This window comes from Ascaphus truei, chromosome 6, assembly GCF_040206685.1.
Source record: "Ascaphus truei isolate aAscTru1 chromosome 6, aAscTru1.hap1, whole genome shotgun sequence".
Classification (NCBI taxonomy): domain Eukaryota; kingdom Metazoa; phylum Chordata; class Amphibia; order Anura; family Ascaphidae; genus Ascaphus; species Ascaphus truei.
Window position 1 is genome coordinate 64593947 of NC_134488.1, and position 13949 is coordinate 64607895.

A 13949-nucleotide genomic window follows, 5' to 3' on the forward strand; every position below is an offset into this window, starting at 1 on the left:
AATATGAGGTCTCTGTACTAAGTGTCGCCAGCGGCTTTTTGGTGCACAATTGCCGCATGGAAATGTACTGTAAATGTGCACCTATGTAATAACCTGAAATGTCTCAAACTGCACCAAAAGTGTCAAAATTATTTAAAAAATTGGGCCGCAAAGATATGGATTGCACTTGGCATACAGATGTTGATGGTATATAGTAAAAAATAATCTTCGTGTGCTCCTAAAAAATGAGGAGTTGCATCAAAATCGTCCGCCAAGTTCAACTTTTTGTCAACCCTAGAAAGTCTGTTAATAGTGTTCTCAAAATTATGTTGCTATGTATTAACCAAAAATGTATTTGACGCAGCACAGCTGTTACAATATATACTGTAGGTTAACAACGTGTTATTTTGAAAGTTTGGCTATTCTAAGTATTATTACACTAAATATTTATATTTCCTAATAGTAGTTATACATATAAAAAAACACACACAATTCTGTTTTCAGTTTAATTGTATAAATTGTATTCCACATTACTGCAGGTAATGCATAAAAACAATGTAAGCAACATATGGTCATATCTATAAAGTCATCATGTATACGACACATTTTATGAAGGGTTGTTTGCGTTTGTAGCACTGAAATTGTGATGCACCAAATGTTTTTAAAATAAAATCTTTGTATATAGGCTCCCTGTGGCTTCTAATGAGATCTTGCAAAGAAACAGGAGCAGACTGATGAATATTACGTTTAATTTAGTTTCCTTCACATAAACCAGCTGTGAGGGACTGCACCCTTAATGTGGGTTACAGGTGGCAGGAGCCAAAAAAAAGCTATCCCTCTGGTTCTCTGGGTATTATATTTGCATGACTTTTATAGGTTTTCCTCCTTGTTAATGAATCTGGTGCTTGCTGGGAGACTTAGACAAATAGCCTCTCCCACCCCATAATTCTTCTGCAATACCCCCATTAACCCAAAAAGTACTAATTTCCTTCCTGCTTCTCTCTTCAGCTGACGATGCATGTGGAGGAACTTTAAGAGGTCAAAGTGGCATCATCTCCAGCCCTTATTTCCCTTCGGAATATAATAACAACGCAGACTGTACCTGGACTATACTAGCAGAGCTTGGAGATACCATTGCCCTTGTCTTCACCGACTTCCAGTTAGAAGATGCATATGACTACTTAGAGGTCACAGGAACAGAGGGCTCTTCTCTATGGTAAGTGAGTTTAACACCACCACAGTGCAACTGAAAAGCTCACAAGAAGCTTTAAACAGAATGACATTATTAATTATATTATATTAATTATATGAATGGACTAAACCTACTCCGGGTGAATGTCTAATTACTCCTTCACTTCTTTAGCTATTTCCAGCTGTCCCTTAAACACAAGAGTTCAAGGTTTTCCTCATCTGCTGTATGACTTTCGTATTTACCAACCCAAGAAAGGTTTTAAAAAAAGCACAACCAATTGTGATATGTGTTTGAATTGTTTTGAACAATTAATATGCATCTCTGTAAGGACTATTCCATTTCTCCCAATGGGGAAGAAGATCACAGAAAAGGAATATTTGGAAGGCATGACAGGTGATAATGACATGCCCCGAGGCACACCTTGTCATTGTGCCATCCATCTTGTACATTATAATAAGCTGCACGTATATTTGCAGAGCTCTGCCATAGTAAATGTGCATTGCATTATAAGGAAAGGGCAGGTTGGGAGGCACAAACTGTGAATGCAGACAGATGCTATATATAGGCTCGGGTCTCCACTGCAAATTCTATTCTAAGCCAGGGAAGAGGGAAATCATAAAACCAAGTATTGTATATGGTAAAGGGGAAACACATTGTAATGTGTCTATTTTGTATTTAAAGGCCAAAATGCTGGTAGTTGCACTAATTGATGTATTCCAACATGATGTTAATCATGCATGGGCTTGTTGGGTCACATTCAAATGTGTCACTGTGTTACGATAGGTTGGATCAGGGCCGGAATGTCACCTTCTGAGGCCCAATGCTACGTCAAGTTTAAGAGGTCCCAGAAATTAGAAATAGATTTATTGTTCCGACTGAAGGGCCCATTGTAAATATAAACATGAAACTGCAATGAATGAAAGCATTATGCCAGCATTGTTACATACAAAGATGGCGGTGTAAAGCTAAATTGAACAGTGTTTGCGCATCACATTCATTTTAATACTAAAACATTTAATTTGGGGATATTTGGAGAGCAAAGTCATTGATGATGTCTTCAAATGATAAATGATCAGATTTTCTAGTAGTAGGTATTAGAATTGGTAAATGTTTATTATATTTGAACGAAAATGTCCATATTTATAGAAAATCTTATTTTCCCCCATATCTTCTTTATTTATCATCCGATTTTAAAACTTGAAATGCCTACATGTTTTTATATTTTAGAGGCCCCTCATATTGTGAGGCCCTAAGCTGTACCTTAGTTAGCTTATGCGTAAGTCCGGCATTGGGTGAGATACATTCAGTGACACTGACCGTAAGCACTTCTTGTTTATTCCTGAGTCACTCTCAGTCAAACTGTCCAAAATGTATTGGCAAAATTGTACGTGTTTCCCTCCCTCCCCCAAAATTCAATTCCCTGCTAAATATTTTGCCAAGCCTCAAAGGGTTAACCACGTCGCCAAATTAGTAAGCTTTCAGCTAATTGTCGCCAGACAGAGAGCAAAACATGTGTGCCCCTATTTATAGTCTCGACATTCTCAAATCTAGCAATTTAAGATAATTTTGCAAATGAGCATATTGAATAAAATTGCAATGTACATTGACTTGGGAACTCTGAGTCTGCTTCCCTCTCCTTCCTCCCCCCCCCCCCCCAATTTGTTAAGCTTGTGTTGTTTTTCAGAGAAGAAGGTTAAGCCACACAAATATTTCCATCATTTAAATACCGAGCCTTGCGTTCCATAGAGGCTAGGAGCCTGGAACACACTTCACATACTGAAAATAGCCAAGAACATAGCAATGCATGAGTCAGGGTTGGCTCTGTCTGCATTGGGGAGGGGGAGTGGAAGAAAAGGAGGTAGAGATGAGTACCCCCTGTCCATGTCACTGTGCCATGGAGGAATGTTGTGACAGGGTCTATGTTGAAAATACACTTCCTGTTTTTCTCATGTAAAATTGACCTTGTAAATTGGGATTTCAGGATCTTTCACCCTGCCCTCTTTAAATGCAGCTAATTTTTAAATGCTCAACTGCTCTTTGAAGCTATACACAGTATCATGCCCACTTGTCACTTAAAGGGTTAAGCTACATTGATCTTACAGTACGGGTATAATAAAAAGGTGCAATCTCACGTAGCTGGCTAGACAAAATACAGCATACAGTCTTCCCTAAACAAGTCTTACTATGCTAATAGTAAAGGTGTCTGTTTTATATCATTTTTTTGGGAATACATTATAAGCTGAATTCCTTCAGGAGTCGGGAACTCTGAATGGGGAAGTGTTTGTTGATCAAGGGTTTTCTTTACCCTTAACCCACCCCGTACTTTTCAGAGAGCAAACAAAGATAAGGTAAGGGGGAGAGAGGGGGCATTGTTGGTGCAAACTCTTGCTGAACACACAGTGACATCAGACACAAGGGAGCAGCCAGAGGAACATCAAACCTCCCCCAAGTCTCAGCTCAGCATGTTTACATAGTAAGAACACCAAATAATTATTTTAAAATACTTGTGGGTGTCAAGTGCGGATACAAAGGCATCAGTAACCCAGATGTGACCTCTTAATCATGTCACTGCCATTGGTACACTTTGTTCCTAAGGGGTTTTGACCCTTAAAGCTCCATTTCTTCTATTCTAAGTCTCATGATAAAGTGTGATTTGTGTTTTGGGATCTTAACGATTGCTAGAAGGCCCCTAACGTAAAGTTAAATACTGGCTACTGTACGATATGAATATTTCATTGATTTCTCAGCAAGTAAATACAATCTCATACAAAGCCCCTGCTAGCTGTGATTAAGCCAGAGCCTATTTGCACACATACACCAACCAAATCAGATCAGAGCGGCTTGTACACCGCAAGAAATATAATACAAGGGCGAGGAGCGTGAAGGCTCATGTCATAACCAAAGGAAAGGTCCTCTGGCACACACTGTTAATCACAGTATATCTCCTTGCTAAGGAGCCACGCTGAGGTGTAGTGTATCACTCTGTAGGAGCGGCCTAGGACTTTTTGGTGCGTCCATCACGTCGCAGCCAATCAGCCGCTGGGTAAAGCTAGCCGCCGGCCATTTCACTGCGAAGGTAAGTCCCTAACCTTAACTCCCTACCCTTAAAACTCTCAACTTAGTACTCTAACCCGTTAAGCCCATACGTTAACCTTTAACCCCTTACCCCCAATTGGGCCCTTTATCCGTTAACCCTTTACCCTAAAATTCCTAAAGTTAACCCCAAATACTAACACTAAACCCTCTAACCACTTAAATTCACGGTGAAACGGACAGCGGCTAGCTGTCCCCTGCGGCGGGATGGCCGCACCGAAAGGTCCTATTCTGCTGTAGGAGTGTCTCACTCACGTATTGCAAGCCTTCCTCAGTCCCTGAGCCGCACTAATTTGTAGAGGGGCTAATGCAGTGAGAATCACCTTCGCTTATTCAGCATCCCACTCTCATTGTGTCTCACTTGGTGTGTGTGTCACTTACCCTGTGTGAGTTGCTCACTGTACTCCCCACTCTGTTTCTGTATGATGTTTCCTATGTCTGTATCACTTACCATGTGTCTCAGTTTGTGTCTCATTCCCTTCACATGATGTCTCACCCACACAATGGCAAAAATTCATCCAGCTCCAGTACATGATATCGCTCACCGATCTGGCTTTAACTGCCATTGATTTGAATGGTGGTCAACACGGGATCAGATGCCATCAGATGCCATACCACGCACACGCTTGATTGATCCCGGCATATGTCCCACTGGCTCTGTTTATGTCCCATTTAAGACAAACTCATCAGCCTCAGTGACATTTTACTGTAGCTGTATACCACAGATAATCACTATATACTCATACTATTTTATTTGTAGCTCCCTCTTGGTTGGCTACTAACTGGTTAAAGGGGTTTTATTGATAGCAGGGGTAAACTCTGTGGGATCACTAGTTCCTGCCCTTCCCACTCTGCCGTGTCACCAGTGATGTTGTCATGGGGAGTATGTGAGTATAGATAGCCACGGCCATACTCTTGAAGCAGTTCGTCAGAGTTCTTGGTGAAGTTCTCATGTATGTCCTGTAAATAGGTTCCTATGCAGTTTTTGCAGCTAGCTATGTCATCTCACTTTTATTATTTTGGAGTTTAGTTATGTGCGCCTGTAGAGAGGATCAGGAAGTTCATGGACATGGAGGTGTTCATCATATGTCACATAGAGTTGCTGAACCAGGAACCTGGATATGTCAGACCAGCCCAGCCCAATTGGAAGGTTCTCATGCATCACCTACCAGGAACAGGACACTTCTCTCCCATCTTCTAATACTGGTATCACGATTCCCCAAAGCTTCTATTTTGCCATGCGTTTTGTATCATCATCATTTTGTGTCTATGTCTTAACATGGGTTTTGGACGGTGTTCAGTAAACATGCTTTTTGTTTTATAAAGGTTCCTGAAGCCCTTTCTCTTCCTTCTTTCATACCCGCCCAGCCTGCACCATCTACATTATATGGCCTGAGAGATTGATCATACACTATAGGGAGACATCTGATGTGGCATTCGTTAGAGCTGAGAAGGGGGAGGGGGAGGGGGGTAAATATTGATTAAATACCATGTGTGGTTATCAATGGTGAGACCCTGGCTGTACTGTGTGACCAACGCAGGACAAAACCCATCAGCAATTGTACAGTGAAATGCAGGCAAAAAAAACGGGCGCTTACCTTAGGGTATTAGTACAGGGTAGAGAATAAAGTGAAATACTTATCCCAAAACCAATGGATGTAGTCTTTCACAATGCAATCCGTGGCTTGCGATGAATTCCTCTGCTCGACCCCAGAGAGGGGTATCCAAACCCTCAAGGTATAGGAGAACGAAAAGGAAAAAAGGGGGAGCAAAGGATTAGATGGACCTATATTAACATTACTAAGATGACTTCATAGCCTATCTAGCTGTTTAATAAAGGTGGGGTGACGAAATGACAGTATATTGTAATCCAATACTCACACGGCCCTGTGTGAGCACATATGTGTAAGGGTATCTTGTTCCTGGTATCCACTTCTTAGCCCAAATGTTGTTCAGATGGAAGGGGGGGGTTTAGAAAAAATAATCATAAACTACTTACACGGCCATGTGTAAGCTCAATCCTGGGAGAGAATAATGTGGGGTTGTCTGATGGACCCGTCCGTGGTACTTCCCGTGGCAACGTATAATCAGCTGCTTGCGGGCAAAGTAATTGCTGGCGGTTCCCCTTCCCTCACACGTTCCAATCCTCCCCCCTCCCCGATTCAGGAAACGGGGATGCGTGGGGTAAAATGATAGCAGGGCGTCAGTTACAGTCTTCAATTAAATGAGCGTTTTATTAAACATTTAAACAGAACAAAAGACTCACAGAATAATGTTTAGAGCACCCCGTGGCACTCCGATCAGCGTGGCTGCAGGTCGCCTTCCAGCTGCGCTGTCTTCTGAATCCGGATACGGAAGACAGCGCAGCTGGAAGGCGACCTGCAGCCACGCTGATCGGAGTGCCACGGGGTGCTCTAAACATTATTCTATGAGTCTTTTGTTCTGTTTAAATGTTTAATAAAACGCTCATTTAATTGAAGACTGTAACTGACGCCCTGCTATCATTTTACCCCACGCATCCCCGTTTCCTGAATCGGGGAGGGGGGAGGATTGGAACGTGTGAGGGAAGGGGAACCGCCAGCAATTACTTTGCCCGCAAGCAGCTGATTATACGTTGCCACGGGAAGTACCACGGACGGGTCCATCAGACAACCCCACATTATTCTCTCCCAGGATTGAGCTTACACATGGCCGTGTAAGTAGTTTATGATTATTTTTTCTAAACCCCCCCCTTCCATCTGAACAACATTTGGGCTAAGAAGTGGATACCAGGAACAAGATACCCTTACACATATGTGCTCACACAGGGCCGTGTGAGTATTGGATTACAATATACTGTCATTTCGTCACCCCACCTTTATTAAACAGCTAGATAGGCTATGAAGTCATCTTAGTAATGTTAATATAGGTCCATCTAATCCTTTGCTCCCCCTTTTTTCCTTTTCGTTCAGCAATTGTACAGTACATGTATATACACTTGTAACTACTATTTCCCATGGTTACATATACAATGTGTTACCATAGCTGCATCGCTGTATTTTTTTTTAATTCACTCCTGCTTTTGGGTTAAATTTTTAGCACACACCGGTGGTGTGAGTGGGTGGTTGAACAATTTAGTGATCATTTTATGCCTTTGAATCATTCACGTCATACCTGGTAGGCACTGGTTATACAGTAAATCTAGATTTGTTTTGTTCCCTTTTCAGTCTTATGCAGGATACTGTATATTGTATATACACAAAGCCTGAAATAAACAAATAAGAAAAGACAGATGTTTTTGTTACCGTCTGGCATTGAATGTAGACACAATGCTGGCCTGAAACAAGGAAATTATGTCCCATTCACTGGCATTCTTAATTGTAATTAATTTTGTTTGTCTGATGAAGGCTTTCTTTGAGGAAACATTTGCTATTGAAGGGATTCATGAGTACAAGCTTTAAACTAGAGGTTGACGTGCTGTGTACCTGCTGGTTCATAGCATCACTCTTTTTGTATTGCACTAAAAGTTATAATTGCATCGGGATTTTTCAGATATTATGTCTGAATATAACCCTTTTTTGATGGTCTATTTTCATTTATCAGGAATTTGTAAATGTATGCGAAATATTTTTACCTTGGGAATTTGAACAGAACGTTAAACGGGTAAGAAACAGAGAATATAATTCTGTATTATGATTACTATTTTTTATGGGAAGGACAGAGTTCACCTATAGGGTGTCCATGATCTTGGCTAGAGATTGCTTGGAGCGGTTCCTATAGATATTGGCAACCCCCATAAGTTGCCCAAATCTCCCTGGTTGTATTTTAACCTTGTCAGCTAAGACTTTCAAACCTTGGTGGAGGTATTTGGACCCACAATTAGATAAGTAGAAGATTCATGTACAGTAGGCTACACGCTGGATTCATCATTAGGAAGAAGGGGAGGCTCTTTCAACACTATGGCCTAATCACATTGAGACACATGGATCATGTGCCGTTAACGGTTATTGCATCAGTTCCGGCGTTAACTCCCATTGACGTGAATGGAAGTAAATGCTGGAATGGGTGCGATAATCCATATAGGCACTTGATATAGATAGATATGTATGTATTTATGTATGTATGTATGTATGTATGTATGTATCGGGTATGGTTCTGTCCAAAAATTCAGCTGTTACAGGGTTGCTAAGCAACAACCGGAATGCCTCCTTGGGAGAGAAACAATTAGGGTTAAAAAAAAAAAAGAGGGAAAACTAGGGGAGGAGACAGAGAGAGACAGCAAGGAGGGGAGGAGAGACAACAAGGAGGGGAGAGAAGGCAAAGAGACAGAAGGAGGAGGAGACAGGTGGATGATGAGGAGGGAATGGTGAGAAGCATGCACAGTGGGCAGAAGGGAGTGCAAAGAGAGGGGAGGAGAGACAGCAAGGTGAGTAGGAGGAGGAATCAGAGAGACAACAAGGAGAGGAGATGGATGAGATGAGTAGGAGAGGGAGTGTAGTGTGCACAGAAAGGAACAGACACAGTAAGGCAGGGAGTGCAAAGAGGAGCAGGGCATAATGGAGAGAGAGAGTAAGGTGGGGAACAAGAGACAGCAAGGCATTCCCGGGAGAGGGTGAAAACAAAGAGCAATGTTTAATTGCTAACCTTTAAGATCTGCTAGATCGGCATATGTTATGCCGGGTACACCTAGTGTGCAGAATTGTGCCTCTGTGCCTCACTTACCGATACAAAATTAGGTTGCAAGGTCTTCATAGAAACATAAATACACATTAACGAACATCATATAAGAAGTACTTGCACCACCCTCCTTCCCCCAATCTGCCCATTTTCTTATCTTGCTGTTGCATCTCAGACCTGTCAGATCTTTGATTTTTGTTCATATTTACAATAGCTATCCCAGGCACTTTTAAATGACCTTACTGGATTAGCCTCTAGCACTTTTGTATCCTTGAATCTACCACTCTTTCATTGGAGAAGTACTTTCACAAATCTCCCACGAGCTTCCCACACTGCAACTTCGGTGCATGGCCTCTTGTTCTTTCACTTTTCTTTCCCTGCTTCTCTCCTGAAACCAGTTGATACCTTGATGTAGTTGAAAGTTTCAATCATATCCCCCCTCTCCCTTCTTTCCTGCACGCTGTAAATGTTGGGATACTTTAGCCTTTCCTCGGGGTGATTGAAGACCCTGCACCGTTTTGATGCTGTAGTTCTTTTTGCACCAATCATATCTTAATTGTACCTGTATCCCTGTCTTACTGTACCATGTATATAAAGAATTATTATCATAAGCAGCAATGTTTCGAGGTGTTTGACAGATAAATTCTAGCGAAGCTGCCATCACAGTTACTTTAACTTTTAGATTGGATTTTACAAACTAATAGCTCCATTCTTCAAGTGCAAGCCCTGCCAAAAAACAAATTGAAGTATGCTCCGTGTGCGATAGCAAGAAAAAGACCCATTATTCCCGGACGATACGGAGCGCGCGCCGACCTGCTCAAAATTACATTGCAAATAAAGCTTTTACAGAATTATCTTGGGTTTCAGGAACCGCCTAGATAGAGCAAGGGTGCTCAACTCCAGTCGCCAAGCCCTGCCAACAGGTCAGGTTTTCAGGATTTCCCTGCTTTAGCACAGGTGGCTCTACAGCAAAGGACATACATCTCTGAAATACAAAAATAAATTAACGGCAGGACGTTTCACTATTTAAGAGCACACACCGCTGCCCTTTATCTTGTGCAAGATTGTATCTGTTTGGTTTATTGATTCATGACATTTCACACAGTTTACTGTGAGTTTCTTCCCGTAGCAAGTCACCTTGAAAAGATACAGAAGCATTTAGCACCCTGTCCTGTGTGCCTGCTGCCCCCCATGCTAACACAAGGACAAAGTCCCAATTTGAATTCCTATACCTTGTATATAAATATCAAGCATCGATTACATGTTAATGCTGTTAGCGGTTTCTCTTCTTATGCTGTAAGGCAGGGGTGCGCAAACTGGGGGGTGTGAGATTTTTTGAGGGGGGGTGCGGCGTTTACAGAGGCCCGAGCGCTTCCCCAAAGCATTTAAATTAAATGCTGGGGGACCATGAAAGGCCTCTGTAAGTTCTCTTAACTTGACTCAGACAGCTTTGGGTGACGCGTCGCCATGGCAACAGGGTGACGTGAGGTCACATGACCCCGCTGCGTCTTTTGATGCTTGAGACACGGAAAGGAGAGGCACGAGCAGTGGGGGAGAGCAGGAAGTGGGGCGCAGGGCAAAATGTTTGTGCAGCCCTGCTGTAAGGATCTAGCTATGAGGGTGCTCATCTCAGACCAGGAAGCTGACCCGCAGTTCTGAGGCATGATAAGGAGACTGACCACCAGCCTCGGGACTGATAAGCCTAGTGTAGTCGGGGTCACAAGCAGAGATCAAGGCAGGTGGCAAAGGTTCCTAGTCAGTGACACAGGCAGAGATCAAGTGCAAAGAAACAGGTACCAACGTGAATTGCAGGGCAACCTTGTTCAGGCACTGGCTGGATGGAAATGACTTCTTTATTAAGGCCTAGCCCAGGTGTAGCCAATCTCATCTTCCATATTGGGATGGGGTGAATGAAGCCACTTCCTGTATTTGGAGTGTGGGCGAAATGAGGCTGCTTCCTTGTTTCGGCCATCTTGGTTGGAGCAAAGCAACCTAAGAACTCTCCCATCTTAGTTGAGACAATGCTAGAATCAAAGGGATGTGCCAGTGCTGAAAGGGAGCAGCTGCATTGGCAGGTACTTACACTGGCTCAAGCTCTGGACACCAGTTCACACATTGAGTCATATTTACTCAGACTGCTACTCCAAAAGACACTTTCTAGCATGGCTTAGTAAATATAGCACCTGACAACATTCAAATGAATGGCCTGTAAGGTGTCTTCTGGACCTGGAATGTATCTTATGGTGTTGCATGTCTAAGTAAATATGGAGTAAGCATGAAATGTAATGTGACAAGCAGGGGATTCTGGGAGAGGAAATTGCAATCACAGGCCCAGATGCTTACCTAAATTAACATTAGATTAATAGTAATGCACATAACCTAAGGTTAACCCAGTTTTACTCCTTCAATACCATATGGCTAAATGTTTCTCCCGCCGTTAGTGCTAATGGTATACGAAAGAGATGTTCCCCCTAAAATTGCATATCCACAAAAGGTTGTTCAGGTTAACGCAGGGAACCAACGTTAGGTTATTTAGGTTTTACCTAAAGGTGGCGTTACTCCACATTTCAGGGTCTGGATTGGAGTAATGCCACATGAGGTGCAGTAGGACAGGCGTAATGCCATATTACTTGAAGTTAACGCAGTGCTGTGCTAACTTAACCTGACATTAGGCCCATCCTAATGATATCACTAGCGGCCGGTGTTTTTTCATACACTGTAACTACCTTCCGTGATGTGTTAAGCGCAGTGAAAATAATGCCCTGATTTACCGGCACTTAGTGCGTCGGACCCCCAGAGTTTCATTGAAAAACCAAAAAAGGCTGTAGAGTGGGATTTTTGGGGGAAAATATGTAAGGTAGAAGTTGAACTCAAAGTACATTGATGCTAAGAGATATTAATGCTTCTCTTGGCATCAATGCAACTGCAAAATGTTTTTATACAAAGACCCCTTAGAAACGCCAGTATCTCTTCTCGCTCCTGGTCTCCACTGCCCTGCCTCACGCCCATAGCTTCTGTGATGGGTGGTTATGGCATGTTTATTGGTAACCAGTTAAAAATGCAGCAATACTACATTCCCCCCCCCCTTTTTTTTTCCTTCTTATTTTAATATATAATTGTATATATTACTATTTGAATAATATTTTCTTCTTATTTTAATATATATAATATATAAAATGTGACAATGTAAAATTCTATATTCTTACCTACAGTAAGCTGGCAACCGTTTGGTGCTCCTGTTATAAATCTATAAAAATCCTGATTGTGTGACTAACGAAATGACCGCCTTGCCGTTTCAATCAATCCTCCAGTTAGTGCAACTTGGCAGCTACAATGTATCCGGATATTACTAAGGTAACATTGGCTATTGTTACAGTTTGCAGCACAAAACATATAACAAAAAAGAGATACCGGCGCCTAATGAGTCCAAAATGATGGAATCCTGGATATCCAGTAGAAATAGTTCCAGTCCCAAGATGATCAACAGTCTCTAAATCTTTGGGTGCTCAGATAGGACTTCATGCAGGGGAAGTGGAACATGTAATGAGAAAAGAAATATTTAGTGCAACACAGCTAAACAAATTATACAGACATAAAATTGCAAACTGGCTGGCACAAAGTGACAAGACAAACAGACACAACTAGACAAACAACACTAAGCAAAGCTAATAATAAAAGTTAATTTATTTTAACTAAAGATTAAAATAGTAGGACAATTAGCTGATATGCCGCTCCGGTGGGTTAAAACCTAGATAACACTCACAGGACGGCAGATATAAATTCGCATTGAGTCAATGGAGGCTGGTGGCCACGTGTTTGGGGTCCGCAGGGTGTCTTGGAAACCTTGTATTCCTTCCGTATCTCTTTGCTGGCAATAGCCGGAAGTGACGTCTCCGTCGTGGCGAACCGGTTGTGACGCCGCCGGATGTGACGTCAAAGCCTGGCAATCCCCAGTGAAGCTGCAGGAAACGGCAATCCGCACCTCCTTGCCCCTCGATCGTTCAAACAGGGCACTCAGCGCTTGTACTGCTTGTATTATAATCAACTAAATGTCCAAAATAGTAATAAAAATGCCCTACGCATTTCGTGTGTCTAAACACACTTCCTCAGGGGTTATAAAGTGATGGCAGTGATGCTGGTATAAATACCCTCAACTTGACTCCGATTGGTCTGTCAATCAGTGCAATCATGGGTGTACTCCAATAAGCATATTAAATCACTGTCATTTGATTCAGCTTTGCACAACATAAAACATTAGTAACCTACACAACATTTAACATAACATAAAAACAATGGGTAAAAATAGTGGCTATTTGACAATATAATTTATACCAATAGCATTTGGCAGTAAACAGTAAAATATAAAAACCCCTAATGGGGGGGAAGGAAGAATAAAAATAAAGAATAAAAAACGTCCACCTGATATTATAGGAACACTCCTAACTCAAAGTAAACATTTAACCCTCTAGGGGATAATGTTTTAAGCTCATATATCCAGTATGCCTCGCGCATACTGCATCTTTGTAATCTATCACCACCTCTTGTACTAGCAGAAATAGTCTCAATAGCTTGGCATTTGAGACCGCTAGGGTTTTTATCATGATGTGTGAGGAAATGGTGGGATACGCTATGAGTTATCAATCCTCTTTTTATATTGTATATGTGTTCATACACTCTCCTTTGATACGTTCTTCCTGTCCTTCCCACATATTGCAGGCCACAAGGACATTGGAGTAAATATATGACATAACACATATGACAGTTAATGTGTGACTTGATAGGATATTCCTTCATAGTGACGTTTGATTTAAAACTTTTTACATTGTTACTGTATGTACATGCCATACACTTAGAACATTTAAAAAAACCTTTGTCTATCATAGCTCTTTTCTCTTTTTGTTGAATGAGTGGACAGCTTGGAGCTATTCTGGATTTTAAATTTGACGCCCTGGTGAATATAATTTGTGGTTTTAGAGGTAGAATTCCAGCTAGAACAGTGTCCCTCAAGAGAATTGGCCAATGTTTATTG

General features: G+C 41.8%; 1 protein-coding gene across 1 annotated transcript in view; it reads left to right on the plus strand.

Annotated features, from left to right (window-relative positions):
• Positions 1 to 13949, plus strand: part of CSMD2 (CUB and Sushi multiple domains 2) — a 701191-nt gene that overhangs the window by 305703 nt on the left and 381539 nt on the right. Inside the window, 1 exon segment of the mRNA XM_075604612.1 lies at positions 988 to 1195. Coding sequence (XP_075460727.1) covers positions 988 to 1195 — 208 coding nt within the window.